Source organism: Narcine bancroftii, chromosome 2 (genome assembly GCF_036971445.1).
Source record: "Narcine bancroftii isolate sNarBan1 chromosome 2, sNarBan1.hap1, whole genome shotgun sequence".
Classification (NCBI taxonomy): domain Eukaryota; kingdom Metazoa; phylum Chordata; class Chondrichthyes; order Torpediniformes; family Narcinidae; genus Narcine; species Narcine bancroftii.
The window spans coordinates 147203390-147229453 of record NC_091470.1 but is presented as its reverse complement, the minus strand read 5'-3'; the positions used below and the strand labels follow the sequence as shown (position 1 = coordinate 147229453).

Below are 26064 nucleotides of genomic sequence, written 5' to 3'. Positions count from 1 at the left end.
CCAGGATGCTGCCTGGTTTGGAAAATAAGTCTTATGAAGAAGGATGAGAGGAGACCTAATAGACGTCTGCAAGATATGAGAGGCATTGAAAGGGTGGACAACCACTGCCTTTCTTCCAGGACAGGAATAGAAAACACCAGAGGACATGCGTACAAAGTGAAGGGAGGGAAGTTTAGGGGAGACATCAGCGGTAAGTTGTAGGTACTTGGAATGCCTTGCCAGGGATGGTGGTGGAGGCTGAAGCATTAAAGTCATTTAAGAGACTCTTAGACAGGCACATGGATGGAGGAAAAATAGAGTCTTACGAGGTAGGGAGGGTTTACTATATTTTTTTTATATACAGAATTTATGGGTCAGCATAACATTGTGGGCTGAAGGGCCTGTACTGTGCTGTAATGTTCTAAACTCATCAGGTCAAACATTGTACTTTATGCAGTGCCTGCCTACATTTTTCTAATACCTTGATGGAGGGCTCAACCCGAATCGTTGGTTATGCATCTTTATACTGTTTAACCTTCTGGGTTTCTTCAGCATTGTGTTTTTACTTCAATCAGGGTGTCTGCAGACTCTCGTGTTTAACTCCCGTTGTACTGAACCAGGGAATCCAAACCCAGCTCCCTGTGGATCGCACAGAGTCAGAGGAACCTGTGCGATTCACAGCAAGGACAGTAAACAAAGGTGTGCACTAATGATGTGTAGATCATCAGTGTGTGTATGCGTCACTGTGCCACATAATTTCAATCATATTGTATTCAAAATGAATGAACCTATTATGTTGGAAATTGGTTTTCATCTCAAAGCACAGAGTCCATTTTATGTTAGGCTGTGCTTTGATTACATTAATAATGATCTTAACCTTTCCACACTGGCACATAGAGTTAGGTTGATCCCGCTGCACTCCCCATTTGCTCAGGTGCAGCTTTGCTCACTGCATATCTCAACGGTTCTTTTGATTATTCCATTAATGTCGGCATGAAAAATAAATAGGCTAAAAAGCTGAGAGTAGAAGAATGTTTCTCTTTCCACGTCGCCCTGGCCTCATGTCCCCAAATTGCTTTAACATCCACTTTCAAAGGGTGACTCACTGCAGTAATGCAGGAACTGCAGCGAGCGAAAAGTGCAGAGCAAGAACCTGTGGGCAGTTGTGATCTTTTTCTGGTGATGTTGATTAAGGTTAGCCGGGACAGAACTGAGAATTTCCCAACTCTTCTTCGAGAATCTCTACCAGAGAAGGTTTGGATTTAATACCCCATCCAAATATTCCCTTAATACTGTGACGAGCATTAGCCCAGATGAGACAGAGATATTCATGCCACTATAGAAAGTTGCTTTCATCTTCTCCTGCATTGGGATTTTGCATCTATGGCACCTTCTTGAGCTGATTTCCTGCATTAACTGACCAACAGACTTGCAAAGCAAAAGTGTTAATAGTTTACTTTCAAATTTCTCACACAGTCGGTTTTCCAAAGGAGACCCATTGGTTGAAGACTCTGTTGGGTAGGTACTTCACTTCCTTTACCAGAAACCCGACAGCTTTAACTGTAATTGTTTAAGGAACTAAGTCCTTCAAAGTGTTCATGACCTTTTCTCTCTGCAGTCCATTACTGTAATTGCATTTTATGATTGTGGCAATTCAGCTTAAGAAAAAATGACTGTAATGAGTTTAACTCTTCAACTAATCACTGTCCTTTTCAGCTTTAAAAAACATGCAAGGATATATCTTTTTGGCTGGTATTTTTGAAAATGTGTGCACGTTTAGTGTGAAGGATCAATAGGCACAAATGTGAACACTTCATCAGCCTTAAATGTAGACATACAGCATGGTAACAGGCCATTCGGCCCATGGGTCCATGCCACCCAATTTCCACCCCACTAACCCCCACCCCCTGTGGGAGGAAACCGGAGCATCCAGAGAAAACACATGCAGATGCGCGGAGAATGTACAAACTCCTTACAGCGCGGGATTCGAACCCCAGTGCCATCCCAATCACTGGTGCTGTAAAGGCATTAAACTAACTGCTATGCCACCATGCTGGCCTTGTTTACATTGAGCTAGGGTTTTATTCTTCATCTTCCTGGATCTGTACACTGTTCCTCTCTGTTAATCACCTCACATATTTGATTTATAATTTCTCAAGCAATAATTACATTGCTAACTACAGATTGGGTTCAATGTAAAATAATTATTATTCCATTTTATATTTTGAATAAACAAGGGAGACTTTTTGTTTCATTGGAAAAATATAGAATATGGTTTATGCACCTTAAAGTGTGAAGCCTCTACTGAGGCCTTTCTGGGCCAAATGTTCTCCTGCTGCTGTATCATATGCTCCTTTATGATTGGTGTTTGACCTGTTTCAGGCTGTGTGTCTTCACTGCACAGTAGGAATAACTTCAGCCTTGGACTTGGAGTAAAGTTACAATCTCATGGGGGGACACCCCAGGGCCCTGATTTACAGAGAACACTTTCCCCTCTCCTGTCCTCGCATATCCAGTTAGAGGGTCCTGGGTACTTTGTGCACGTGCCACATTGGTTTAGCTAGTACAGACACTGCCTCAAAGGACCAGAAACCCAGGTTCAATCCTGACCTGTCTGGTCTCCCTATGACTATAGGGTTTCCTCCAAGTGCTCTGGTTTCCTCTCATAGCCCTGTGGTGGGTTAGTTGGACCCTGGTGAGACAGTGAGTGGGAGAGTCTCGGGGGAGTGGACCAATGACATGGGTAGGGAAGGTGAGGAGGACCTACAAGGAGAGTTCAGGGAGTTAGGCACTAAGTTGAAGGACAGAACCTCCAGGATGCTAGTGAGGTTAGAAATAGGAGGATGATGCAGCTTAACATGTGGCTAAAGAGATGGTGTAGGAGGGAGGGCTTCAGGTTTCTGGATCATTGGGCTCTTCCAGGGAAGATGGGACCTGTTCTGATGGGACAGTTTACATTTGAACTGGAGGGAGATTAATATCCTTGCAGGATGGTTTGCTTGTTTTGCTCCAGTGGGTCTAAACTAGATTTGCAGGGGTGTGGGAACCAGAGAGCCAGAGCAGATAGAAGAGTGGAGGAGAGAAAAGATTATGTGAAAATTGCAATGCACCATTAGAAGTCAACGGGTTGTACATGGTGGAAATGTTCTCGGGTGCATCCATTTCAATGCAAGGAGCATTGTTGGAAAGGCAGATGAGACTAGAGTGTGGACTAGCACATGGAATTATGACTTTGTGGCCATGAGTGAAACTTGGTTGCAGGAGGGGCAGGACTGGCACCTCAATGTTCCGGGTTTCTATTGCTTTACGCACAATTGAATGCGGGAGATGAAAGGGGTGGGGGGGTGGCATTGTTCGTGAGGGAAATTATCATAGCCGTGCTCAGACAGGACAGACCAGGGCTCGTCTACTGAGGCTAATGGGTGGAGATGAGGAATGGAAAAGTACAACCACACTCATGGGGTTGTATGATAGACCACCCAATAGTCAATGAGAATTGGAGGAGAAAATCTGTGGAGAGATAGCAAACAGCTGCAGGAAACATAAGGTTGTGATGGTAGGAGATTTTAACTTTCCACATATTGACTGGGACGCTGAAACTGTAAAAGGACTGGGTGGCTTGGAGTTTATCAAATGTGTTCAGGAAAGTTTTCTAATCAATATATAGAGATACCAACGAGATACAATGCAATACTGGATCTCCTTTTAGGGAATGAGGCAGGTCAAGTGACAGAAGTACCTGTATAGGTAGGGGAACATTTTGGGTTCAGTGATCATAATGCAATAGGCCTGAGCCTCGGGTTGAGATTCTAAATTGGAGGAAGGTTAATTCTGAGGAAATGAGAAATGATCTAGAATGCGTGGATTGGAATAAGTTGCTTTTCAGGCAAGGACGTGCAAGGTAAGTGGAGGATGTTCAAAGGTGAAATTTTGAGAGTACAGAGTTTGTATCTTCCTGTCAGGATCAAAGGCCAGGTTAGCAGGCATGGGGAACCTTGGTTTTGGGGGGGGATATTGGGGATCTGGCTCAGAAGAAGAGAAGTGAGCAACGATTATAGGCAACGTGGAGCAAATGAGGTACTTGAGAAGTATAAAAAATGCAAGAAAAACCTCAAGAAATAAATCAGGAAGAAAAAAGACAAGAGGCCGACAAAGTGAAGGAAAGTCCTGAGGGTTTCTACAGGTAGATTAAGAACAAAAGGATAGGGAGGTACAAAATTGGTCGGCTTTGAATGGAGCCAAAAGAGACGGGGAAAGATCTGAAATGTTTTGTTCATCAGTTATCACTCAGCGAAAGGGCACAGAGTTGTGGGAAGTAAGGAAAACAAGCAGTGAGGTCATGGAACCTACAGATTAAAGAGAAGGAAGTTCTTACTGTCTTAAAGCAAATAAGGGTGCATAAATCCCCAAGGACTGAATAGATATTCCCTCGGACATTGAGGGAGGCAAGTGTAGAAATTGCATGGGCTCTGGCAGAAATATTTAAATTGTCCTTAGCCACAGGTATTATGCCAGAGGATTGGAGGATAGCTCACATTGTTCCGTTGTTTAAAAAGTCTCCAAATGTAACCCTGGAAATTCTTGGCTGGTGAGCCTGACGTCAGTAGTAGGTAAATTATTGTAAGATGTTGTAAGAGATTATGGATAGTCAACGTGGCTTTGTGTGTGGTAGTTTTTCGAGGAGGTTGACAAAGGAAAGGTGATGGATGTTGTCTGCATTGACTTTAGTAAGGCCTTTGGCGAGGTCCCACGTGGGAGGTGAGTCAGTAAGGTTCAGAAGCTAGGTATTCATGGTGAAGTAGTGAACTGGATTCAACAATGGCTGGTCAAGAGAAGTAAAAAAATAGTGGTGGATGTCTGCTTCTCAGACTGGAGGCCTGAGACGAGTGGGGTACCTAAGGAATCGGTGCTGGAACCATTGTTGTTTGTCATCTATATAAATGATGTGATAAATTGGATCAGCATATCTGCAGATAACATGAAGATTGGTGGCGTCGTGGACAGCAAAGAAGGTTTTCAAAGCTTTCAGAGGGATCTGAACCAGCTGGAAAAATGGCAGATGGAATTTCATGCAGACAAATGTTAGCTATTGCATTTTAGAAGGTCAAACCAAGAAAGGGAATGCAGTGAATCATAGAGGAGTAGAACAGAGGGATATGGGAATACAGATGCATAATTCTCTGAAAGTAGCATCATAGATAGATAGGGTTGTAAAGAGTGCTTTTGGCATTTTGGCCTTTGTAAATCAAAATATTGAGTTTAGATGTTGGGATGTTATGGTAAAGTTGTATAAGACATTGGTGAGGCCAAATTTGGAGTCAGTGGGACTAAGCAAAAAAAAAGGTTTGGTACAGTCTAGAAGGGCTGAAGGGACCTGTTTCTGTGCTGTAGTGTTCTATGGTTCTTAGGTAAGGTCACGTGTTCCAATTGGATGGCCCTACAGGCAGACAGACGGTGTGGAATCACGGAGTGATGCCTCATGATGGAGGCATTTTGGTCCATACTGTCTCATCGAAAAGCCAATCCCATCCGTCTCATGGTGCCTGCACAACCACACAGTTCTTTCTCTCAATTTATCCAATTCCCTTTTTAGAGATCTCATCAGCTCTGTCCGCCCACACTTTGGACACTGTGATCTACACTTCCCCAAAGACAGTGAGAAAAGAATTCCCAATCCATCTCTGGGATCTTTTACCAATGACCCAATGTCTGTGGCCCTGTCTGACCCTCTCACCACTGGAGTTCCGTTTTCTAGGAATACTATCTGGAGTACGAAAACTATTAGAGCAAGGCAGTTTGAATCCTGAGCTGTCTGTAAGGGGTCGGTACGTTTTCTCCATGACCTGCTTGGATTTTCTCTGGGTGCACTGATTTCTATCAACCCTTCAAGATGAACAGGGTTGGTAGGTTGATTGGATGTAATTGTGCAGCATGAGTTTCATGGTTTGGGAGGGCCTTCTACTGTGCAACATCGCTAACTTAAAATTAAGGATGATGGCAAAATGACCTCTCCGAAGTTTGGGAGACTAATATCCATGTATTCTCTTTCCCTGCAGAAGGTTGCCGAGTTCCAATGTGTCTGCAGTAAATCGGTGAGTGTCTCTGGGAATAGGATTCGGCATTGGCTACACAGGAGATGGTAGATGCTGGAATCTAAGGCTAAGCGCAACCTGCTGGAAGAGCTCAGCAGGTTGAGCAACACCAGTGGGAGGAAAAAAAATGGTTGGCATTTTGGGCCAAAACTCTTCACTCATTCAAAATGTAAAGGGTTGAAGGTTAAATGAGTGTAATCAGGCAACTCGGGTTCATGGGCCAAAAGGGCCTGTCTAAATTTAAATTTAAAATCCAGACCAGGGCTCAGGACAGAAATGTTCATTACATACCTTTACATCCTAAGATGCTGCAGTGTCTCCAGCACTTTTGTGTATTAACTACAATTACGGCATCTGCAGGCATTTTTGTTTCACCCGAAATGTAAACCGTTCTTCTGTCTCTCACTGATGCACGTTCAACTTGCTGCGTTCCTCCAGGAGAATGTGATTGGCTGGAGGGAAATGGGAGAGGGAGGTGGGGATTTTTATCATCCAATAACCAATTCAAGCATCAACCACAGACCCATCCTCTTCAGGGGAGGAACAAACTAACAGGGTGGGAGGGATTCACTTTGGGGTTTAGCTAGGGAGAGTAAGGTGGTGATGGAGCTTGGAATGCGATCCAGGTCGAATACCCCTTATCCAAAATGCTTGGGACCAGAAGTGTTTCAGATTTTGGAATAATGTGTACAGGGTAACTAAGCAGCACAGAAATATCAGCAGAATCCCTGTACCAACAGTTAAACAACAGCAGGCTTTCAGTCTCCACCTACCATACTGTGTTTTGATCAAAACGTTACAATACACTTTATTTTTTTCAACGCAAAAATGTTGCAGGTCATGTTACACTGAAACATGGCATTTTAGGTGGAAATTAATTTCATATTTCACATGAAAATAATATTTTGTACTTAACAAAAGAAGATAAATGCAACACCAAGTCCTAGAATTTCTATGGGATGGCTTTTTTAAAATGTTTCCTCCAGAGTCATGAACGCAGGTCTGGCAGTGACAATGTTGGTAACAAACTGATGCCAATAGAGCCCCACGTGGGTAAGTGAGGCCAAAAGGTTTTGGATTTTGGAGCATTTTGGATTTTCGGATAAGGGGTACTCGACCTGTACCCCACTAGGATAGAGCCTTGGATGCAGAAAGAAGGGGTAGCAATTATTTAGCACTCTCTGCATGCCTGGTATGGCCCACTGTACTGTGTAGACAAAAGCAGATAAAGCTGGAAACCTGAAATTAAAAACATAAGATACAGGGGATAGTTATGAGATCAGGCAGCAGTGGTGGGGAGAGAACCAGATGTGTCAGATCACTGACCCTTCAACAGAACACTGGTCAATTCAGAAGCTTTTAAATGCGGTCATCTCTGATTTGAAGATATATTTGGCACACCCAGCAATATCTCACAGAATACATGACCAGGGCCCTGTCTAACAGGAGATGTCATGTGATGAGTGAGAGATTGAGATGCTGAGCTAGAATTATGCTTGTATGAATGTAAGTGTAGTCCTTCGAAGACCTATCAAAGCAGAGATAGCTCAGTAGTCAACCTGTAAAATTGGTTCTAACTTGGTGAAGGAGAGTTATCAAAGGGTTAAAATCTGATGTCATTTTTTCTCATCATCTTCCCTGATGCGAATCTATAATTAATGTGAAGTTTCAATACTTAGACACTAAAACATCCAGAAACTGTCACTGGCTGTGAGGCAGGAGGACAGGGCATGAAATAACCTAGAACTCTTAGATATATTCTGGCAGGTTATACATTTATTTTCAAATGTGAAACTAATTCAAATTTAATCTCTATTTACTTCGCCTTCACAAAAACTAGGAATGGATTGTCCTCCGACAAGCCAGGTGCTCTGCCTGATGATGTAAATATTTATCAGAAGTACATTGCCAGGTATGCAAATTCTACTTTATTTTACATAGAAAAGCTTCTTGCTAAGGAAACGGAATCGGATTTTATTGTTCCGTGTTCGCTGCATTCAAAATTGCTTGACAAATTGCAAACTGTTCACCAATGAAAGTATCGAGTGAGGGGGTGGGATGGAAGGTTGGGTGACGCAGAATGTTTGAAAGCTGACTCTGACTTCTGGGTTGTACCATTCGCATGTTATTTGCCACTTGTCAAAACTCCTGCACAAAGGGATATGGTTGAAGTTGGTCCACAGCACAAAATTGTCCTCAAACTTTATAACCTCAGTTAATAGCATGGGTGGGTGCAGCCGTAGAGGCTGCAGAAGCACTGGAGGCAAATCTACGGGCGCTCAGTGTCTCTGAAGGGGTTCTCTTTTGCTTCTCTTTCTCCTGTTAGAGGTGCCGGGCAATGCTCATGGCAAATCTTTGCCTGCCTTACAGCAGCAGGCAAATGTTGGTCTATCATGTATATTACATTTGTATGTGTTATTAGTGACACTTAACAAAATCTTCATTTGGTGGTTAGAAGTGGATATTCTAGGCAGGGTACGTGCCAAGTACCAGGATGTCCAAGTTACAGTGAGGTACAGCAGAGAAAGAAGCTGTTCAGTCCACTGAGTTCATGTTGTGTCTTTACGGCCCAACTGAGGGTGGACATCTTGGCCTTCTTCCTCAACTAACAGGGAAACTATGTCATAAGGATGGAATCATTCACCACCCAGGTTCTTTGGTCAGCATTTCTCCTCAAAAAAAGCTACAAATATTATCTTAGCTGTTCAGAGAATGTCGCACAGGTTTGATAGACAGGCATGTAGAAGGCCATCTTTGATGGCCAACGCCAGCTCTGCTGTTAAATGTCTCCCACAAATGTTGTCTCTCTTGAATGCATTGCTGCTCTCTTCTGAAGTCACAATTATCTGCAGAATGTAAAATGGGGCTGCTCTGGCATTCCCCAGGTTGGAGGATAGAGAGAAGTCCCCAGGATATCGACCTCCATTCTTTCAGGACTGCTGTGATCTGGAGAGCTTCATGAGGCAGTAGGGCAGGCAATAGAGTGGGTGACAACTTGACTTGGACAGAAAATTATGGTATCGGCCGAGTAGGAACATTCACAAACCCCTCCCTGTTCCTGAGTGGTTGTCCAAGTCTTACAGGTCAGCAAAGCCATCTCCTTGCCCCATCCTGACCAAGGGAGCAGAGATGGGCAGTAACCATAGCAGTCATTTCCTCTAACCCTGAGTATTCTTCGATACCAAACCGGAATCTGCAAAGTGCACTGGAGTCCCCCGCCTTGACTTCCAAACAACCTCAACCTACAAGAAAGGCTGCAAGTGCGTGGGAACTCCACCACCAACTGTAGATTCCCCTCCAAGTCTCAACTTGGAAATGCATCACTTTCCCCACATCATACATCCGGTTACATCCTGGCAACCCCTCCCCAACACTGCAGAGGTCCTCTCACCAAAAGGACTGCAGCACTTCACCAATACCTTTTCATGGGCAATTTAGGATGGACCACTGACGCTGGCTTTGCTGACGAGGCAAAAACGGAAGGAGAAACAGAACCAGCAGGTTAATTACTAAAGCTACAATGAAGACCACAATACAAAATATAGATGTTAAATCTGCTTCTGTTTCTCAAACATACAGAAGGCCATCGTCAAACACCCATCGACTCATCCCACATCCATTCCATTTTTATTCTCTCCAAATTGTTCTGAACTCGCCCCCCCCCCACTGATTTTACCACATGCCCTATACACAAGGACCACAAAGATCCCATGAGTCTTTGCAATGTGGGAGGAAGCGTGACCTTCCAACCCTCAGGGTTACAGGAGGAGCATGCAAACTCCACACAGACAGTCACCGAGGTCTATGAGAAACTGGATTAAGCTGATCCAAGTGCGCTTCGCAGTTCAGTACGATCACAGTTGGTCGTCAAATTCTGCTCCGCCTTCCCACCTGCTCCTTAAATCCCACCACCACCCCTCCCCCTTTGCTCCCTCAAACAATTGTCCAGTTAGTCAGCCGCTTGTTGCTGCAGGAGTGAAGAGGAACGGATCGCTCTCCTGCGCCTGTGGATTGTGTAATTCACGGATCTGTCGCATTTTCATATCAGATCCGCCTGCAGTATTTATTTCAGGGTTAGGACCTTGCAGAGAGAGAAATGTGCTCTTGATGCAAATTTAACTAAATATTTGCAATAAACAGAAACAGTAGGCCTGCAAAAAAATCCAAGAGCTGATGTTATTTAAGTCAGAGATTTAATTAAGGAATTTCTAACAAGGTTGCTCTTGCATCTGCCAAAACCTCTGTTTTGATATTCGTTCCGCATAATGCATAATATTTGTCTAAACATCTCTGCACTAGCAGTCAGTCTAGTACAAGATAAGCTAGGATTCTGTTTCAACTTCCTCACTGAAAGCACTCAGACAGGGGCAAATGTTGCCCTGTGGATCTGATGTTGCAGAATGTTTTGAGATCAAGTCTTGGGAAGTGGCTTCTAATTTGATGAGGCATCTAGATATTAAGACAGAGAGAGAAAAAAAAAATCCATCCCCTCCTCAAAATCGTGGAGGTACAATATCCCCGTAGATTCAAACATATTCAAATAATTTTCTGTAACTTTATCCAAGCAGATTTCAAAACAGATATCAAAATGCCAATTTTGCAGCCATTCAAGATCTTTTACAATCACTGTGTCATTACATCATTAATATTTAATTGACAGAGAATATAATCAGCCAATTAGCATGATGCAGTGGAGATGAAATTGTCCAGAGGCCAATGCTATCGTAAAACAAGAAATGTGTTTCATGTAGGTTTTCTTAAAATCCTTTTAATGTTCCTGAAATGCAGAAGCTCGTGTATTCAATTAGCTAAATGAACTCAACAACATTCACACTCAAAAGCAACCGTGGGATTATCTCCATTTTAAAAAAAAAACTCTTAGTTAGCTCTTTTCCTGTGGATTTCACTGCTTTGGCAGATGGTACTGTTGGCAACATCAATCCAAATGTTTATTTGTATGTTTCTTTTATTATAATTGAAGGGGTTTTGACCATGATCATTGTCAGAAAGAAATCACTCTGAGTGCACTAAGAGTGCAATTCCTGCCTCTGTTCGCACATAACATTCTGGCAAGGAACTGCAAGAAATGCTTCAATTTGATGGCAAAAGTACGAAGTGTAGAGGATAAACAAGCACATACTTTGTGAATGTTGGTTTAAAATATTAATTACGTCAAGGTTGGAGAGTCCAGCGGAGAAATCCGATACCACAGCAGCCTCTGTGAGTTTTATACCAATTTTATGCATGCCGGTTTAAGTTTAACCACTTCGGTGGGGAGTGCAGGAGGAATCCTTTGAAGTTTGGGAATGGGAGAAAGTTTGGAGCGTGGATAAGGTTTATGGGTTCTGTGTTGTGGTGGGTGGAGAGCTGGAGGCATTGGATCACCGAAACTTGGGAGCTTGCCTTCGTGGGCTTGATTCAGGATTGGAAATGGCAAGCACAGGAAGGGTAAACAATCAGCTTCATTTGTTCCGCCACCCAGCTGGTTCTCACCATTTGGTGAAAGCCGACCATCAAAGCCAGTGGCAGGCAGGAGAATGGTGCAGATTTGACAGAGGGGGCACCGCGAGGTTAAAAAAAAACAGCGGAGAGGCGTTAAAGAATGGCACGTGAGAAGAAAAGTAGCATATGGAACCCATCTTGGGCGTGCAGATAGGGTAAAAGATTGTTCAGTAGATGGCAGCACACTGGGGAACAATGATCTTTTGTTGTCATGTGCCACTCCCTGAAGGTAGCAGACAGATTCTGTAGATGGGGTAAAACACCAAAGTCTGTAGATGTTGTGACTGGAGTAAACATGCACAGAGATGATGTACTTGCCTCTCTTGTGTGAAGTGCAAGATGTGGGAACTGGAAGGCTGAGCGAGAAGTATGGTTGTGCCTTACAAGAATGATGCATGCAGTTTAGAGGAAGGGCGTGGAAGAGGTTAACTCAGATGTTCTCAGGAACTAAGATTTTGTTTTGAAACAAAGAAGGCTGATGGGAGATTTAAGTGCGTTGAATCAAATTATACATGAGAACAGAACTTCCCTACCTGCTCCCCATAAACCTTAATTTGCCCAGAAGCCAAAAATCTTGTCTTTCATATTCCTAAATATATTCAATGATTGAGACTCCTCTGGTTCTGAGCAGATGTTTCCAAAGAGTTATAACACTGTGTGAAAATAAATATGGTCACGTCGATCCTCATTGACCTGCGATTTTGATTCCTAGTTCCAGGCTCTCTGGCCTGGGGGATGCTCTCAGCATTTGTCCTGTTGATCATTCGCAATAAAATTTACCTCTTATTCTTCATAGTAACATTGGGACCCACCCAACCCAACCCGACCCATCCCAAACGTTTGAGGAATCAGTCTAATTGATTAGAATCTGCCCCACTCTCTACAGGCCGAATACATTCTTTGATACAGAGACCAAAATGGTTCTTCAGAAACTAGGGAGCTTGTAGTGGTGTGGTTCAGTGACAGATGAGTCCATTTACAAGGCACAATTTGAACCCACCCACTTTGGGTTTCTGCACTTTTATAATTGCTGTGAAAATCACCTCGCCCAGATGAAAACATTTTTATTTTAAATAGACAGTAGTATGATTTGCCTTTTATTCTGAAGCAACAACATAAGGAGCAGAAACTCTTCTGTCGTTACGTCTCTCTTCAGCAAGAGAGGCATCTCAGATCCATGTCATCAGATTTACTGGTGATACACTTCGGTCCTGGATACACAGGAACCATGGATTTGATAAAAGCTGTCAGATTTCAAATGTAATGTCAGAGTCACATCACATACAACCCTGAGATTCCTTTCTCCTGCGGGCGTGGCAGAAGATAAACCGCACACGGCATGAACATGTAAACAAATAAAAGAACTGTAAACAGATAACGAATGTCAGTCGCATCCCTACACTTTACCAACCAGTTTCCCAGAAACACCCAGAAACATCAATTTCCTGTTTTTACTTTATTTTTCAAACTACAAGTTCCACATATGACAGTTTATGAATGATGCAGTAATTTCCCCTTGTTTGAGTCTTTGTTGAGAAAACCAGATTAGCAGGGGACACAGGGAGTGGGGACCAAATTGTTTTTTTAATAAAAATGCCAAATGAATTACTGCCGAGCAAGGATTACTGGTTATGCAAAATGAATATTGTCATTGGCAGAAAGCAAAAGACAATAACTGCATTTGATGAAAGGTTTTAGGATTTAAATATGGAAATAAAGAGTACTCAGAAAAATTTAATCTGGCCTGTAGTGCTGTTCAAAATAGGGAGGATCTTTGAGGTGCTTGAAATAGAGGATTTGTAACCCCTGCTTCCCGTAAACGCTGAGAAGCTGGAGGGTTTGTAACTCGAGTTGCAAGACAACTCTTTCCAGTTACTAAGAGGCATCTTTCATTTAATACTGGTTCTGTAAACCAATAATAAACTCAGTAATTGAGGCTCCTTTGCATATCTGGTTGTCAATTGCAACTGATATGAAGAGTAAAAGACAGGGAGGGATCATTTTTGGAAGTAAATCAGAGGTTTGTTGGAGGCTGAGGGTACAATTGAGGTGGGTGAGGTGGTGGGGGGAGGGAAGAGGTCCTCAGTATATGCTTTTGACCATTTTGGGTGCAGACCTCTCCCAATCTGAGCAATGAACCTGAAGTGCCAGGTGGTCAGGCCATGCCTAGTGTGATGTCTCACTGCATGAAGGATCAAATCCCCACAGGGTGTGGTTCTCCACATTCCCTCTTCTCATTGTAAAGAATTTATGTGGGTGAAACTTTTTCCAGTTCCCTTCCATTTTGGGAGGTGAATATATCCTGGCACCCTCCAAACCAAAGACCTCACTCACTCAAAGGGACAGGGAGCTTCTCCAGTTTCTCTGCAAGTTGCCTCATTGTGGTTGGAATCCTGGAACTCTCTCTGACACTGCATCAGGAGCACCAGCACCCAAAGGACTAAAGGAGAGCAAAGCAGTCACAATTATACAGCATAAAACAGGCCATTCAGCCCACCATGTTCAGGCTGACCAGTGGGAAACCATCCATATTAACAACCTCCTATGTCCAGGCGATTTACCTGCTCATCTAGACAAATGCTTAAATTAGTTCAAGAAGGCAGCTCCACCTTCCCAAGGGCATTTAACGATGGGGATGTTAGTGATGCCCAGATCTTATAAATGAGCACGGCATCCAAGGATTACAATTAATTTTCTTTTATCCTTTGTAACTGCACTCACCACACACTAAGTGGGTCATTTTCAGATTGGCAGGCAGGTACTGATAGGGTACGTCATGGTACAGCTATTTACCATATAAATGATGTAGACAGAGGACTTGAATGTAAGAGCATGGCATGGTTAGCAGAACAGTTAGTGCAACACCATTACAGCACCAATGATCAGGACCAGGGTTCGAATCCTGCACTGTCTGTAAAGAGTTTGTACATTCTCCCCTTGTCGATGTGGATTTCCTCTGGGGGCTCTTGTTTTCTCCCTTGTTCAGAGCATACTGGTGATTATAGGACAGTTGGATATAATTTGGCAGAATGGGCTTGTGGGCCTATGTCTACATTTAAATTTTTAAAATACTGTGTATAAGTTTGCAGATTGACAATTAATGGATAGGCTGGGTTATACTCGCTGGGATTTAGAATGAGAGGGAATCTCACTGAGACAAATGAAATTCTGACTGGACCAAACAGATTAGATAGAGAAAGAATGTTTCTAATGTTAGGTAAGTCCAGAATAAGAGGTCACAGTCTCAAGAGACGGGGGAAGCCATTTCGGACCGGGGATGAAATTCTTCACATATAGAGTTGTGAACTTATGGAACTCCCTACCGCAGAAGGTTGTTGAGGCTGGTTCATTAAATATACCAGCAGCCTCTGAGTTACAAATGTCCGACTTACAGACAACTCATACTTACCAATGAACTTTGTGGGGCTTCAGCAGTTTGTCAGCTCGACAAAAGAGAGCGCTGTCCACCATTTTAAATCAGATCAAGTTGCCTCCCTTGATGCCTACTTCAAGAAATTAACTCCAGTAGTTTTATATGTGTAGAAAGGTAAAATATATTACCATGCGCTAAGACAAACATTTGGCTAACTGACGTTAAATAAGAACCTGTTCTTGTGTACCTGTTCCAACTTACCTACAAATTTGACTTAGATGGACTTAGGAACAGATTTCGTTCATAGCTTGGGCTGCCTGTATTCAAAAAGGTATTTGGATTGTGGATCAAGGGGTATGGAGAGAAGCAGGCAATGGTGATATTGCTATATGATCAGCCATGATCATGTTGAATAGTGGTACAGGCCCAAAGGGCTAAATGACCTTCTCCTGCTTCTAATTTTGTATTATTCTATTTTTAATATTACAACATTTTGATTGCACTTTTGAATCAGAAATGTACCCACACAGTAGAGTCACAGAGTTAAACATTAACCCTTCAGCCCATCTTGTATATGTGACCAAGTTGGCATTCTAGGCTGCTGCTATTTGCCTGCATTTGGTTCATATCCTTTCCCATCCATGTATTTGGTCCCATGTTTTTGGAATATAAAATTGTACTCGCTTCCATAGTTTCCCTGGAATTCATTCCAGATATGGTCACCACTTTGGGTGTGAAGATTGTCTCTCAGGTCCCTCTTAAATCTCTCTCTTTTCATTTGAAACTCATAGTTCTAGAATCATCTGCCCTGGGGGAAAAGGACTTCAAGCATTCACTTTGGTGATAGCCGTCGTCATTCTGCAAAGTCACCCTCAGTCTCCAGTCCTGGCAACATCCTGGTATCTCTCCTCTGCACACCTAGTAGCATAGGAAGGTTAAATTGAATCCTTTTCCTTGTAACCTGCACCAACCCTTCTACCATGGCCACCTGTAGAAGGCAAGGAGTACTGATCTCCCCATCCTCAAAACCCCTCTTAAAACTATATCCAAAAGTGTTGAGTTCATATTCCTCCTTCAGAACTTGAAAAAAAGGTGCCGTTTGAATTCCTTCTGAAGTCCAAAGCCTAAAGGTGCTCAGTTCAGTCAGTGAGTGCATTTGGCACAGAATCTATCTCCAGTGCCACAACATTCTAAAACACCATGGCAAAACCTCCGACGGGTAAATCTCAGATTTCAGATTTATTGTCAGAGAACATACATGACATCATGTACAACCCTGAGATTCCTTTTCCTGCTGATGTGCAAGAATTATGACTAATTGGTAGTGCAAAAAAAAACTACATAGCGTAAATGTGTAAACCAAGAACTACAAACAGACAACAAATAAAAACAAACTGCAACACAAAGAAAATTTAAAAAAAGAAAATCAATCATGGTAGAAGGGTTGGTGCAGGTTACAAGGAAAAGGATTCAATTTAACCTTCCTATGCACAGGTCAATGTCCTTAAATGATTGAGTTTGGTGTTGGGGAGTCTGGTGGTGGAGGGGTAGCAGCTGTTCCTGAACCTGGTGGTGCGAGTCTTGTGGCATCGATATCTCTTTCCTGATGGCAGCAGTGAGAACAGAGGGTGTGCTGGGTGGTGAGGATCCTTGATGATTGCTGCTGCTCTCCGACAGCAGCGTTCCCTGTAGATGTTCTCAAGTGTACTGTAAATAAATAAATATAAACAAACCAACTGTGCAACACAGAGCAAAACAAATCAATAAATTGCAAAAATAAGAGTCATTAAACCAGCTCTCTAACTTGTGCCCTGAGACAGAAATTTCCAGAACCAGACAAAAATGCTGGAAATCTCCATAGAGGAAAGGCAGCTTAACATTGTGGACGTCATCCTTTCTGCCAAAAAAACCCTCCTATTCTTGTGGGTTTGGATCTTGGCAGAGACCCACCTACCTGCAGTGACCCCTTGTTTGTTGGAGGAGGTTGGTGCAAGAAGTGGAGGGGATGATTTCACGGCTTGAGACACCTCTCCCCCCACCCCATCCCCAAATGTTGCCCACACCCAGCTCTTTGTTGCCCGCCCATCAGCAGGAGGGCAGAAGGAGAGCTCAGCTCTTTCAATTAATTGAGCTAATTGCTACACTACCCATGGCCCCTGTTGATATCTCAGAAGCAGATTTCAAATCTATTATCAGACTGCATACATGACATTACATACAGCCCTGCAGGTGAGGCAGAATTCCCATTTATTAGTAGTGCAAAAAAATTTACTCAATGTATGCATGTAAACATAAAGAAATGTAAACAAACTGCAATACAGAGAGGAAGAAAGCAATTAAATGCTGAAGTAAGAGTCCTTAAACGAGTCCCTGACTGAGTTTGTTGTTGAGGAGTCTAATGGTGGAGGGGGAGCAGCTGTTCCTGAACCTGGTGGTGCGAGTCTTGTGGTACCTATACCCTTTCCTGATGGCAGCAGCGAGAACAGAGAGCATTCTGGGTGGTGTGGGTCTCTGACGGCAACATTCCCTGCAGATGTTCTCGATGGTTGGGAGGGTTTTGCCTACAATGTCCTGGGCTGTGCCCATTACCTTTTGTAGAGATTTCCACTACAAACAGTGTAAAGATGTCCTTGTGGCCTCATGCCTATCACACCCAGTATGGAATCGGGACGCCCCGAATGGTTCATCTCAGCATCAAAGAAATATTCAGAACCATTCCGCCTATGGTGGCTGAAACCCTGCCTCGCTCTTCAACCAACTGTCAGGCACTGAAAGGCTCAACGTGTGAACGGACAGGTCCAACACATGAACGGGTGGGGACAGTCTGCAAATAGGATTGGTCAGCATGTCAACAGGCTGGTTACCACCTGTAAATGGACCAACTCTGTCCTGAGCTCCACTGGCTCTGGGTCAGGCCAAGGACATTCCAGAATGACCAGCCACATGTTGACACCTCAGTCAGTCCATCCTGGTGCTGCCTGTTTATCATTTACTAGCTGTGAGTGAGGAATGAATTCATTGTATACATTTTAAGATGCATTTCCAACTATCTGGCACTGATCCCATGCAGACTGTATGGAAAGCATTCAGTCATTGCATGTGCTACACTGCAATAGCCAAGCCTTGACAGGGTGATTGTGTTGAAGAATGGATCTCCAATCTGTTGTTTCTTGATAGATCCCACCTGTCCTTTGAGCAATTTGGAATGTGATTAGATCAGAGTTCTGTTGCGTTGTGTGTAAAGTCACAAAAAACCTCTCCAAGTGTCACATGCAAGGTGTGGGATCTGAGGACAGTTTTGTGCTATCGACTCAGGGCCATGAGAGGCTAGGTTAGAAAGTGGCTAAACTCCACTGTTGAATTGTCACTGGCAGAAAGGTGGGGGTCACCAGTGTGGTAGTGTGTGGGTGTCCATAGATTAACACTGCAGTAACCCAGTCTACATATCACTATTCTTCAAGGGATGTCCTTCACATATTAACACCCCCAGCAAATATTGACAACCCCAGAACACAGCTCCCAATATTAACACTCCCCAGAGATAGACCACTCCCTCAAAGATAACACCAATGATCTTCTTCAAGTATTAAGGGGCCCTGGAGAGTCCCTACAAATATCAAAACAGCCCCCCACACCCCCCGTAAATGCAAGCATCTCAGACACCATCATATTAATGCAGACCTAAAGATTTCCTGTTAATTTTAACCATTCTAGTAGTCCCTGAACCCTTCACTGAACCACCAGATCAGAGGAGCAGCTGTATGGCATCGACGTCTCCTAGATAACCATTGCAGTACATTTTACCAGTTGCACTGTTGCTTCCTGAAGCTTAACTGAGTGAGCGAAGTAGTTAAGAATACTGTGTCCTTTCCAGGTTTCTTCACTGAATTCCTCCAAGTGTTTCATGAGCCCTTTTTAAAATGCATTCTTTCCTCTCCTGCACCTTTGTCCTGTAACACTGGCTACAGCAGTGAACTAAAATACCTGTACCTCACCCCACCCTCCTTGCCCCACTGTTTTTGCCTTTTTTTTCTCTGCAACTGTTCACTCCAGAGCTCCTGATGGTATAAAGTTATTTTATATTTTGTTGCAGTAACCTACCTTCTGAAGGCCTCTGCCCCAAATCACCCCATCATCTACTCACAGACTGCTGGTTGGTTGCTTTTTAATTTTCTGACAATGACCTGAAGTTGTAAGGGTGAAGGGTGGAGGGATCCTGTGCTGTGTTCCTGCGCGCTCACCCTTGGGTGGCCTTTAGACAAGGGGCTGATGCTGAAATGGTGACCTCCCCCGAGACTGACCCAGAAACATAATTGTCATTACTTGTTCAAAGAGAGCAATGCACAAACGTGCTGGAAAAACTCAGCAGGTCACGCAGTGCCCATCGGAAGCAAAGGGTAACCAACATTTCGGGCCTGGACCCCTCATCAAGTATAAGCAAAGCCAGGCAGGCACCTGAGTAAAAAAGGTTGGCGGGAGGAGGGGGCAAGGGGAGGAGCACAGGCTAACAGGTAAGAGGTCATGCATGGATACAGGCAGGAGGTGATGGGGGAAGGTAGTTCTCTGATAGGAGAAGGAATGGAAGGGGGTGGGGAGATAAAGAGGAGGCAGGGTAGGGAAAGTAACACGGGCAAGAGGGTTAACAGAAATGAATGTCATCCAGTTGGAGTGTCCTAAGACAGAATATAAGGTCCTGTTCCTCCAATTTGCGGGTGGCCTCGGTTTGGCAGTACACCAGACTGATGTGTCCCAAAGCTAACACCAATACCCATGGCCTCTTGCTCAAAGAAATCCCTCAGGAAGTAGTGAGATATGGACGGGGGTCATTGGGGCAATTAATATTTAGGCATTGGTGCTTGTAGGTGAAATGCATCCTAAAATTTGAGGTGATGTTTGGGCACTAAATATTGTTGACATCCCATTAAAATCTCTAATTCCTTGATCTAGATACCAGGCCAGTTTTGGAAGGGAAGGATTCTACCCTCCATGCCCATTATCCCAATCACTCCCTTTTTTTTAATGTTGCCTACTCTGTACATTGGATTCATATTTTTGCAATGCCCCTCACTTGTGTAATTTGCAATCCACGATTGTGTTCGCTGTAGAAGAGGCCATGTGCCATTGAGACATCTCGTCTCTGACGGTCACTGAGGGAAGTAATAGGTCGTCACATTGCCTCCAGTAATATCTGTGAATTGGCCATCCAAAACCCATGGAAGGTAGTCTCATCAGCCCTACACCCCTCCAGCCACCAGTCTCTTTAGGTCAACTGAGCTCTCCGTTGTAGACACTGAAGCCTGGTTGGTGAGGAGTGTCACCACACAGGATAGGTTGCTGGTGCATCAGAGGCTTGACCCAAGATTTCATTGGTTGATTCCTTGCAGGTGAGATAATGTAAACCTAGGGCATTAGCAGACAGTTGGAAAACCCCTCGGCTGTTGGCATCTCACACCTGCTCTGGGAATAGTGATACATCAATCCGCAAAGCACCTTGCTGGGGAGTCACCTAGAGCACAAACAAGGGGAGGCAATATGTGCTGCTGATGGGTGCATCGCTCTGTGGCAGTTCCGTTGATAGTAGGAGCGGAATTTTGTTTTCCTAGTTCCCAGCGAGAGAGTGTCTGACCATGGACACATCCTCTGAGCAAGAGGTGCAGGGTTCAACGTTCAGAGCTTGCTCAGTCTGTGTGTTCTCTGCAGACACTGGAAGGGTTCGGGCCAGGCCGATTCACAACCTCCACCAGAGGTCTGAAATCCCATTCAACCCTAGGCCCCAGTGTGATCTCAGCTGAGTCAGGATGCTAAACGTCAATCAAAAAGAGCGAGAATTTCCCAGTGGCCACCCATTTCAATTCCCCATCCCATTCTCACGCCAACATGTCTGTCCATGGGCACTTGAACTGCTGGACTGAGACCACCTGCAAATTGGAGGAACAGCAGAACAGCACCACATCTGTCTGGACACCCTCCAACTGGATGGCATTGACTTCCCTGGTTTCTGTTAGCCACCCCTCCCTCTACCCCACCCATCTCCTTTCCTGTAGTTCTCGCTCTTCTCTTTGCCTTTTCCCTCTGTCTCCTTGATCTCAGCTCTGCATTCAGAGCCAACCCCACCTCCCCCCCACCCCTTCAATTCACTCCTTTCCTCTCTTGGCCTCTGGCCCATTTATCTGTTGGTATTTTCTCCCCCCCCCCCCACCCCCCACCCCCACTGTATATTTTATTCAGACACTACCTGCTGCTTCCCATGAAGTAGGGCTCAGGCCTAAAATGTCGGAAATTTACTGTATATCTTTACCTGCTATGGACGCTGCAAGACCGGCTGAGTTCCTCCATAGTTGGGGTGGTGCTCCCTAATTGGAGGTTGGATCTCCTGTCAAGCTATTTTGTGGCTCAACCATGGTCTTAATAATGACAGAGCTGGACACAAGGGACTTGCTTCTATTCTCCTCTTGTTCCTTCCATAGATAGGCCAGAACTCGAGGGAGTGAGGTGAAGCTCTGGAGACATTAAACTAGGAAGCCACCAGGTTTGCTTTGGAAAGATGCTGCAAGGTGCTTCCATTTGGTTTTGTCAGTGATCCAACCGCAACAAGCCTTGGTTAAAATGCAGTGAGCACGACAATTTCTGTTCAACAGGCTGCTAACACTGAGCAGAGAGAGGGCACGCTGTGTTAATGACATGGCAAACATTATTCCTGGCAACGATACAAGTGTGTTTCTTTCAGAACAGCTCTTTACCATTACACTGGTGATCCTGATGGCAGCCAGGTTTACAGACTATACTGAAAACACTGCTGACACTCAGACCAGAATCCCTCCCCTAACCTGTGTGCCAGAAGCCATTGAAATTGGACTCTTCGTTAGTTAATTGGCTTCCCCCAAATGGATGAGTTCAAACACTTGCATGTAATCCCTGCCTCAAAGAAGTAAGAATCCGCTGTGTTTTGTCTATTGGATCCTGTGCCACAGCATCATTGTCCCAGCTGATCCCCATGTCCCTTCACGACCCAGAATGGGTCAGCCTCATTTTCAGGTGTGGTCAGCGACTGGGTATCCACAGATCTCCACTGTTGAAAATGTCCAAACACACCCCCACCACCTTTGAATGAAGGCTAGACTAGCCGACCCTTATCCCAGTGGTTCTCAACCTGTTTCTTTCCACTCACATCCTATGCCATCGGTGCTCTGTAGTTAGTAAGGTATTACTTAAGGTGGTATGTGAGAGGGGGAAAAAAGATTGAGAACCACTGCCTTATCTCGACTCAGAGCCCCCCCCCCCCCCTCCCCGCACCTTGCCAAGATAATTTCAATGCGCTCAGTGAACCCTGTCAGACTGGTTGCTGGAATCCAGCAGAATCAGCGCCTTCCACGGTCAAGCCTGGCATTTGCCATGCAGCAGGGTCCCCTCTGGTGAAGCCGCGCGGGGCAAGAGCTGGAAAAGTTTGTGGAAATGCATGTGAGATATGGTGCAAAGTTGTATCTGCTCAGGGCCCATTCAGTTTTGATCAGGCGGTAAAGGGCTGAGATCATTCCTGCTTTTTCCCTCTTTTCCAGGTTTTCCGGAAGTCAGCAGTGTGGGCACGTTCACTGTGCCTATCAGTATCGAGAGCACTACCATTGTCTGGATCCTGAGTGCAACTACCAGGTATGGCCACATCACGTCCCTCTCACATTCTCCATCTCCAAATGCTTTCCCACATCAGGAGCCCACACCCACCTCCCGTTATGAAAGAAAAATCAAAACAGAAATTCCTGGAGTCACTCAGATTGTGCCAGAAATCTGGAGTCAGAGCGGGAATATGGAAAATATTCAGTGGGTCAGGGAGCATCCTTGGAGAGGGAGACAGGGTGAACATTTTGGGTGGATTATCTTTTATCAGGAGAAGTTAGAAATGAGACAATAAGAACTAAAGATAGATTTATGAATAAGACCCAGATTTTTGAATAGTTAGAAAATTAGTGGGGGGGGGGATGCAAGTGGAGCTGAGTCCATGGATTGATTAACCATGATCTTATTGAATGGTGGAGTAGGCTTGATGTATGATTTGCAAAGAAAGTTGGGGCCAAGAGGATCTAACAGGAAGTTCTGTGATCGGATGAAAGGCAGGGGACATGAATGATGCCAAAAGGAAGGTAAAGGGGTGTGTAAATGAGCTCCGTCTGACTTTGGTTGAGCAACCAAGTGGTTAGCTTTAGGTTGAAGAGTTTTGAATGGGAGAGTGGGATTCCTCTGGGCTTATGTTGATGCGGTTACATGGATATGGCAACATTGGAGACAGTCCAAAGGAGATTCCCCAGGCTCATTCCAGCAATGAGGGGACTGTCCTCAAGAGAGAGGGTGGACAGCCTGGGCTGGTATTCCTTCGACTGTTGAAGATTGAGGGGTGACCTTATGCAAACACGCTTAGCGGTTAGCACAATACTGATGCAGAGCCTGTGACAAGGGATCGAATCCAACACTGTCTGTAAGGAGTTTGTACATTCTCCTCATGTGTCCATGGGCTTACGGGGTTAGAAGGTTAAATAATCAAATGTGTCTATTTGGGTGGCACAGGCTTATGGGCCTGAAGGACCTTTTACTGTGCTGGATCTCTAAATTAAATTAATGAAAAGACCCAGAAGGTAGATGTTTAGATGCTTTCACTCATGGGAGGGGCCAGACATTCAAAATTGAGGTGCAGAGTAATTCCCTCTCAGAGTAGAGTGAATCTCAGGAATTCTGAGCCCCCGAGAGTGATGGAGGTCAGGTTATTAGGGATATTTATGATGGAGATGGATAAATATATGAACAATCAAGGAAATGAGGGTTATGGGGAATTGGTACATGGATCAACATGAAAGGCCAGGCTGGTTTGAGGGGCCGATCCGTCTCCCCTTTTCCTGTGCATATCAGGAGGCAACAACAGAGAGCAAACAGAGTTGCCCACTGCCCCAAGTCCCCTCACACTGGCTGATCCGACCTGCTCACTGGAAACTAAGTTCAGTGCTGCTCCCTCTGCTCTATTTATACTTCCATTTAACTAAATTTTCCTTAAAGTACTTAACATTTGCTTGAACAGACTAAATTAATCAATTTCTAAAAAAAAGTGCAAACCAGATTTAGCTCCTGTAATATCTTGCAGCTTTTATTTATTGTTGATGATAATGCTGTGATTTTTTTTCACACGGGGGCTTTCTCTACCCATTAAAAATCATTGCCTCAGAGCCAGCTGGCTCCGACTCTTGTTTACTGTTGCCAGCGTCAGTCTCACCATCTGTTGCCATTTTAGACGAGCATCGTTCCTTGCCAGGCTGACTGAATTAAAAAATTAAAATTAAACATTGACTAAATTCAAGAGCAGGGATAAAACTGAATGTGTGACAAAGTTATCAGAAATATTTAAGCCCTGGAGAACCCCAGCCCTTTATCTTTCTCTCTATCTCTTTCCATCCCTGTTTCATTTATTCTTCTTTTCATCTCCTTTTTCCTCACTCTATCTCTCATTCGCCAGTTTCTCAAATTATTTCTCCCTCTCTCATTCCTTTACTATAGCACGTTGTTTTCTACTTCTCAGTCTTTCTGCCCTCACCAATTTGGTTCTCTCTTTTTCCTCTTCCCTTATGCAATCTCTCTCCCCCATTCTCTCTATCTCCTTTTATTTTCCCGTTCAAGTTTTTCTCTGCCCCATATTTCTTGTTCTCTCTATTTAATCTGCCTTCTTGAACCCTTTCACCTTTCTCTCTTTCTCTCTGTGTGGTTTTTAGTGCCCTCTCCAATCAGCCACACATCCCTAATCTCTCCTAACAGTGTGGTCAGCAAACTTGCATTATATCTGGAGATGAAGTTAATCCCTGATTTTGTGCTGATAAAAAGGCTGCCTTTTTATGATCTATTTCAAAGTGAGAATATTTCAAAGTGAGAAGGATAATGGAGAATCTCAAGACCAAAAGCAAATCAAAGTGATGTTAGTTGATCGGCAATTCTCCTTGACATGTATGGTGATAAAATGCCAAACTCTATTTAATTGGACTGAAAATGCGAGATAATAGTATCTCCTGTTGCTCCTTGTAACACATTTTAATTGACTTCCAAGTCACCCTTACAGTGATGTTTGGCTCCTCTCCACGGGGCCAAGGAGGAAAAGTAAAACCTGCAGTTGTCCTGAGCCATCTTTCACTCTGAGTTGAGCTGACGGGTTCATGCAGGCGTAGGTTGACCCAGGAGAGGTCAAGAGGAAGTGGGGTGGAATACAGAGGGTGCATATTATTTAGAGGGGAAAGGATCAAAATGCACCGGGGTTGTAGGTCAATTGGATGTAATTGGGAAGCATAGGGATTTTGGGCAAAAAGGCCTGTTACCGTGCTCTAAAAAATAAAATTAAAAAAGAGATTGACTTTAACTTTTCATCAGAAATTGTAAGAAACAGGCAGAAGAAGGCAAATACAAGCACCTCATGATTAAAATGCACTTAGAATTTACAGGACTTGACCAGAGTGACTGAGGGTGCAGATTGGGAGGGTTTTATCCACAGGCCCTGGACTATAGAATGGACCTCTCTCCATTGGAAGATCTGGGTGTCAAGAAGGGTTAGGTCAGCTCTAGGTACCTGGCCCAGGAATGAATGGGCCTGTCAGCAGTTGGCAGGAGATAGGCTGGTGATAATGATCAGCAAGGGAACGTAGTTTTGTATGGATCCATTAAAGGACATCACTGTGAAAGCCAAAATGTATTGGCCCTGAACTAGATCACTAGTGAGGCCGTTTCAGGGTCAATGAACATTGAAGCAAAACCCTGTTGGCCTGCAGTCACATATTGAACAGAGGAGGCCAGCAGATTGTTCCCCTCGAGGACAAGATTGTGTACTCCCTGCTCACCAGCATTGACACTAGTTCCTTTGTCCCTACTTATCCCTCTTTTCTTGGTCTCAATGTAGAATGCCCAGGTTAGATGGTGGAATCTGATGGTCGTTACTCCAGAACTCTGTTTCCAGCCATAGCTTAACCAAGTTCCCACTAAATCCCTGCGTGTGACATATACTGTTTCCCCTCCCTCCAACTCCCCTTCCCCTCCCTCCGACTCTCCTTCCTCTCCCTCTGACTCCCCTTTCCCTTGTTCTAACTCCCCCTCCCTCCAACT

At 44.2% G+C, this 26064-nt stretch overlaps 1 protein-coding gene across 4 annotated transcripts in view; it reads left to right on the top strand.

Moving 5' to 3' along the window:
- Positions 1-26064, top strand: part of casz1 (castor zinc finger 1) — a 360461-nt gene that overhangs the window by 278728 nt on the left and 55669 nt on the right. For 2 of the 4 annotated variants that reach the window (XM_069918492.1, XM_069918490.1), the window contains exons 6-10: positions 1456-1497; positions 6036-6071; positions 7912-7983; positions 19040-19099; positions 22503-22593. In XM_069918492.1, coding sequence (XP_069774593.1) covers positions 1456-1497; positions 6036-6071; positions 7912-7983; positions 19040-19099; positions 22503-22593 — 301 coding nt within the window. The remainder of the gene's footprint in view (positions 1-1455; positions 1498-6035; positions 6072-7911; positions 7984-19039; positions 19100-22502; positions 22594-26064) is intronic. The other 2 variants (XM_069918493.1, XM_069918491.1) reach the window with 1 other exon arrangement.